This window comes from Saccoglossus kowalevskii, chromosome 16, assembly GCF_978046115.1.
Source record: "Saccoglossus kowalevskii chromosome 16, keSacKowa6.1, whole genome shotgun sequence".
NCBI lineage: Eukaryota > Metazoa > Hemichordata > Enteropneusta > Harrimaniidae > Saccoglossus > Saccoglossus kowalevskii.
Window position 1 is genome coordinate 33022417 of NC_140656.1, and position 6519 is coordinate 33028935.

General features: G+C 39.5%; 1 protein-coding gene across 1 annotated transcript; it reads left to right on the plus strand.

The window, feature by feature from the left end:
• The first annotated feature begins 713 nt into the window (after nt 1-713).
• Nucleotides 714-2117, plus strand: LOC102806851 (F-box only protein 39-like). The gene has a single exon (XM_006813826.2). The coding sequence runs from the start codon at nt 714-716 to the stop codon at nt 2115-2117; it is 1404 nt and encodes a 467-aa protein (XP_006813889.2).
• Nucleotides 2118-6519: the final 4402 nt, after the last annotated feature.

Sequence of the window (6519 nt, forward strand, 5' to 3'; positions counted from 1 at the left end):
CAAAAGCGATGTATTATTGAAACCAAAAGATCCTCAGGCTGCCCTCCCCGTACTAAGAATAAATACAGTACAAAGGGCCGAATCAAGCCCTCTATAGGTCACGCGATAGGTTGTATTTATAAAGTAGGAAATGTTTAAATGTGTAAACAGAAAAGAGCTTGACGCAATACGCCCACGCATGCACCTGAACTACCAAAGCGATCTGAGATAAACACGAATCATTTCATTAAATGACTCAGTCATTTTAATTAGGATTTCCTGATATGTAGGCTCTTTTGTAATTTTGGACCATATAGTATTTTGCGTGATTTCAATTCGCATGTAATCTTCGTCGCATATAAATCCTAAACGAGTGAGTGTGATTATCTTCTGTTTTTCATGACAATGTTTCGGTTTTAGATCTGCGTAGAATGTAACATGTTGGCTCAAAAGCAGGGTCTCAAAAGCAGCCAGAGACTAGAAAACATGAACCACCCTTGAAGTTCCTTGACCACCAGAACAAATGGTACCGGGGATTCCCTCTTTCCCGTCGCTACGCGCGGGATACTTATAGCGTTCTTTGTGCGCACATCGGGCGCGTGGACGCAATGTACGGACGCACAAAGAGCGAAGGCTGCACTATGACGTCACAATAAATATTCGAATGTCCTGTATGTGATTGTATTTTAGAATGTATAAATGACATAGCAATGCGGTGTGTTCAATATTTAAACATGTGTGAACGTGAGTCTGCAGAAAACAGCATGGAAATACTTTCAGAAACGGAGATACATTCAGAAACGGAGATACATTCAGAAACGGAAAATGCGCAGTCACCAGACTGGGGGAATCTGCCATGGACGGTCTTGTCAAGAGTGTTTCATTTCTTAGACGACAAAACACGGTGTAGAGCAGCGATCACAAATAAACATTGGCGAGAAGTTTTCAAGACACCCCGACTCTGGAGAAGACGTCACTTTAGACTATACGGAAACTTTCGCGACCATCGAGCGTTGAGGTACGCCCGCAGCGTCGGGCGTTTTTTGCGGAGTGGCCATTTGACTTGCGGCTTGCACAGCGATAGATTTGCAAAACGGTTTCAAAAGTCGCTTACTAGCTATTTGAACCATCTATTCCTACAGAGAGTGCAGCTACAGGAGTTCTCCATCACCCGATTGGAGTTCAACAGATACTTCAGAGATGCCGTGGTCCGATCCCGAGTACGCAAATCATTAGTGAGATTTTTACGATTTCAACGAAAAGTCAAATTTGTTGACATGACGTCTGCGTGGACTAGCGAAAATGATGGTAATTCTATTCTGGATGCTGTTGCCAGACAGTGCCACGCTTCCGTTACGCACCTCCATCTAGAAGACTTCTTCGCTTCACACATGCCAATTTATTTATCGCAAGAATTCACGCTGACAATGTCTAAGTTTAGTAACTTGAGAGTTTTAAACTTGAACTACAACTGCGTGTCGAACAGCTTACTTTTGTCTCTCGCTGAAAATTGCGGCCACAGTCTTAAAACATTCAACATCAAGTGTTTCAAAGAGGATCCACATTCCCAAGATATCTGGCGAAGTTCGTGGGGAGAGCTCCGTGATTCCTGCCACAATTTAAATACTATGTGCGTCTGTTTTGACGGAATCACGTCATATAGCGCTTTGAGGGGAATTCTGAGTCCCGCGATTCCGTTGACTCATTTGGAAGTGTACGGAGAAAATGAAGACGACACCTTCCAGCCTGATCAAATAATGCAGCACTTGGCCACAAACTTTTCAAAAACCTTGCGGGAAGTCTTCTTCGATGCACAACCTTTTTCGTGGGATATTGACCAGGGCGTGGTGCATCTGGTTAAAAACTGTCCACAACTTATCAAGCTGGAGTTTAAGGCCATGGTTGTTAACCTGTATGCCATTGACGAAGTGTTGCGTAACCTGAAACACAGACTGGAATCGACCAAAGAACCAAACCCACGTTTAGAGGTATTTCGATTGATACTAAACAACATGCCAGTGTCGTACTATGAACAAATGGCGGACGTATTTAAACAATATCAAGACTATTTCAATAATTCTCATATTGATTGTCACATGCAAGGATTCGTTAACGGCATGCCTGTGATACATATTTGAATACCCTTCTCCAAAATATGCTTAATCGAATATTAAAAAAAAGTATTATTTTAATTGCATAATTGTCCATATTTCTGTTGGATCAATTATATTTTGTTTAAAAAAATAGTTTTAGTCCTAGAATCGTCTCCGACTAATAAAACATATACAATTTCACGTGATATGTTTGTGTCTAATTTATTTACTCCATTAAGTTTATGTATGAAAGGCGGGAATACTAATTATTGCATTAATAGGTCACCATGGTTTTACTAGTATTCTAGGATGGAGCTCATGTTCATATACGCCCAGGTCAAATAAAATAAATGGTTTTTGGGGCACATTAAAAATAATAATATGGTAGATGGGTTAATATGACATAAATATTGCAATTATTGTCAACAAAATGATGCTGTCCATAGTGTTGAACAGATTTTATTTTAGAAATAAACTCGATTATTTATCATCACATCAATCAATGTAACTGTCACGAGACAACTATCAAACAATACGTAAGTAAATCCAGCAAAGATGGTGGTCATAAGTTAATAGACTTTAGCATTCTGGGCGTACCAAAAAAAATTGTTCTGGATGGACTGAAATTGTTGTGGAAATGTCTAGGGCATATGGATCTAATGTTTAGGCTATCAATTCATACTAGAGAGGCATATAGAACTAGCCTCTACGGATTTTAATTAATTGGCCTGAGACAGACAGCCTCTACAATTTGAATTTCTAAGTAGTTTCCTTTGTATTCCAATATAAGCGCTAACGAAAACATCCACAGTAAACGATTTTGCTGTCGGGTTCAAACTTTTTCGGTTGCTTTGCGTAATGGATAATAATTATTTTAACAGCCATACAATTTCACTGAAGTTCGGTTTTCTGTTTTTGTTTGTATATCCAGCATTTCCAAAAATCGTGGCCTTTTTCTTATCTGCGTTACTGTAATGCTAACAATAAATCCCGAAACTGCCGTGCCAAGTAAAATGAGACATTCTTTCGGTTAATCCACGAAAATACACACCATCGAACTAACTGTGGCTCAAGACAACTCGGATTGTCTTGACAATTTCCCCGCTTAATAATGTGTTGTACAAATGTGCTGATGATCAATTATGATGGAGTTAGGTCTCAACACCGTATTCCCCTCTGAAAATAGGTATTTCGAAAATGAGCTATAAAAAAATAAAACTCTAATCTTCGATTTTTGTAGCAGACGTTCGGTCCACATCCTTCAAGCAATACACGAGATCTCGCAGTGAAACGGGAAATCACCTATTGCTCAAACTATTGCGCATTGTGTTTGCGCATTGGTGTGTTCGTAGCCTTGAGTACAGTCCTGTAGGTTGGCCTTCAGGGCTCATACCACTAATTGAATTTCCATAGACGACAATGTTAACATATGACGAGATTGCTATATGAAAATGACGAAGAAAGTTGAAAATATGGCTCAAAAATGGGAAATCAACATGCCAGTAATCAACCATATGAAAAAAACTAACATGTTGGCCAGCTCAAACTCTTGCAAATCTCAGGTAAACAAGACACACCTACTGTATTTGGATTGCACCAAGAGAAATCACTGGAAAAACACCAAGATTAGAACATCCATTAACACACAGAATAAACCCACAGGTACACAGCCGCTAAGTAGTAAACAAAAGACCACATGTTGGTCTCACCTCTGACCCAGGTGATTACGCCCTCAAACAGGGAGCACCTAAGAAAAATAATATTTAAAAAATTTCATTGGTTCTTGCTTGGCATTTAAATTGGCTACGAGCAGCCATTGGTTAATTAGTGGCATGAGACCTACAGAACAGATGGGGACCGTGCGATCAGCGGTAGGAGGCTAACCTACAGAACTGTACTCAGGGCTAGTGTGTTCGTAGACATACGTAGGACAAAGCTGTGATGTCAGTCAAGTAGATTTTAAAAATAATCATATGTTTTCGTTGAATTTATTTGCACTGAGAAAAAACCTTCACATGCAACACGATACTTATAATACTGTTATTTTTAATTTATTATTATTTTATTTTGCTTTACATTATTATTAGTATAACACGTGTTTAACTACACACTACTTGACATTGCATCCTCCTTTCACCAGAGACAACGCTCATCACTTCAGGATCTGTGAGTCTACCTAGAACCCTTTCTAGGAGAAACTGGATAGATGCGTTTCGTTTTTGTTGCGAAGATTTGAATACTTGGCCCTTATTTCTTTTCTTGTTACTTCCGGGAAGCCGACTATTGCCTTGCGTATTCTGTGACAAATTAGGCGATGATAGTCTGCTAGTAAATCCAGGTTGAAATATGTTGCTGCTCTGTAAAGCGGGTGCTGTATTTGCAGATTCGCCTTGCATGACACCTGGCATAACAAACTCTTGTTGCCATGGTAGCTGTGCAGCTGCGATACACACTAGAGCTAAAGAATAAATAAGAAAAAAACGTATGACTTCGAGTCACGGTGATTGGAGGGGAGATTGTAGTTGATGAAGTGATGTCTGCTGCTTTGCATATTTCGTATCTGAACTGTCATGAATTTGTTTTCGCGTATCTTAATTAACTGATTATTAGCGAATTGCTGTGTTATGTCTGTCATCGTTTAGGTTTATTTGAAGTTTTGGACGGAACTTGGCTCAGTGATTTGGAACTAATTACCAGATAACCGCCGCTTTTTAGACTACTCATTCTGACAGTTTATATCCATAGTTATTAATGTAGTGAACGATTAATCAAAAGATATGACGTATTCAGTACTTAGTGTGATTGGCTTTATGATTGAAGGTTACGCCCTAGAGTCTTTTTACTGTTTTGTAATTGGTTAGAGTTTTGAAAATGAATAAAGAGAGTTTGAGTTGGTCTTGAAGAGCACAGCACGATAGACGCAGTAGAGAGAGAGTACAGTCCTGCAGTCGAGAGTCCAGTCCAGGGGCGAGCCTTGAGGCAGTCCAGTCTTGGGCGAGTCTTGGTTCAGCCTTGTGAGAGTCTTGGGGACTTTTCCCCAGGGCGCTGTGTCTTATAGAGTGCTCGATTGACCGACTAAGACGAGAGTTGAAACGTATTTCGTTGTGTGTGTCTTATTTGACTGTAAAGTTAAAGTGACTTTCCCGATCCCGTACCTCAAGGGGACGAGATAGAGAGACGAGACGAGTTTCCCCCCTGACAAGGGTGGAGAACCCGAGAGAAAGGAATTTCCCCCTGATAGAACACCGACATACCGAGTAGTCATTGCTTATGACAGGACATTCCGCCATTTTATGGACTCTGATAGCATGCTCGGCACCACAATCAATTTGTTTTCCAAAAAAAAAAAAAAAAACAGGAATATTTCCTCAATTAAATTGAATCTTAAATAGGGTTGCATTTTAATCAGGTTTAATTAAATTAAATTCAAGGTAGTCGGAATAACATCATACATTATGTAACTTAGTTCACAATGGTGTAGGTAGCTTATAGTGAAAGAGAAGCAGCAAGGTATGGTACAGTTTACCATAATATACTTTCTATACCGTAAGTTACGCAAACTTGCTGGATAGCCATAAATCGTAAATGAAAATCGCGGACGAATATGGAAGCCCGATTGTATGATCGTGAATATTTGTTAATCAAGTTTGGCGCGATTGAACACAAGCACCCATGAACCATATCTTACATATGCCACTGATTCGTTGAAATCCACTACATTAAGTTCTGTGTGAGTCAATGGAGAGACCAAAGCTACTGTCGAGATGCATTTACTATATTACAGGTGTGGCTTTTCGAGAACCAGAGTAAAAATGCTTAGATGCTTCAAGTTCAAGTTGTCCTGGCAAAATAAAGGGGGCAAGGTACGAGGAGATGCATTTAATTAAATTCACATAGTCGGTGTAATTGTGGAAAATGTAACGTTATGAACAACCAACAAAATAAATTATAGGGTTCATGATGACATCATGTCGAAATTATATTACGTATACTACATGTACTTACCTGATATCAAGAGGAAGCCGGTGAATATGTTTTCCATTATGTTCAAATTGAAGCCAGATGATTTTTTTCATGCGTGGTATATGGGGACAACGGGAAAAATGGTTTTGAGCTTGAGAAGAAGCGGTTCGTTTTAGAATTGCTAAATAGAACGTGGGCATCGCGCGTGGAACCCAATGCGAAGACGCAGATATATTTCCAGAGACCGACTTTTATAAACTTTACACAGTATATACATAATGTTTTAATGCATTTTTAACTTTATTTGCTTTTTAGTTTATTAATTAAACATCGTTACAAACCACCTGGCACTGCATTGCCCCCTTTTCAGATGCAATTGCACGGTTCGATAATTTACCGAGCAATGATTTAAGGAGAAGTTGTAGCTTTACATCTTGCGCGGATTTCAAGTTCTGGGATTTGCCGCCACGACGCGTGGCCTTTC

What these genes read in the sequence shown, in the direction of transcription:
- LOC102806851 (XM_006813826.2), top strand. Translation starts at nt 714, where the DNA reads ATGTGTGAACGTGAGTCTGCAGAAAACAGCATGGAAATACTTTCAGAA.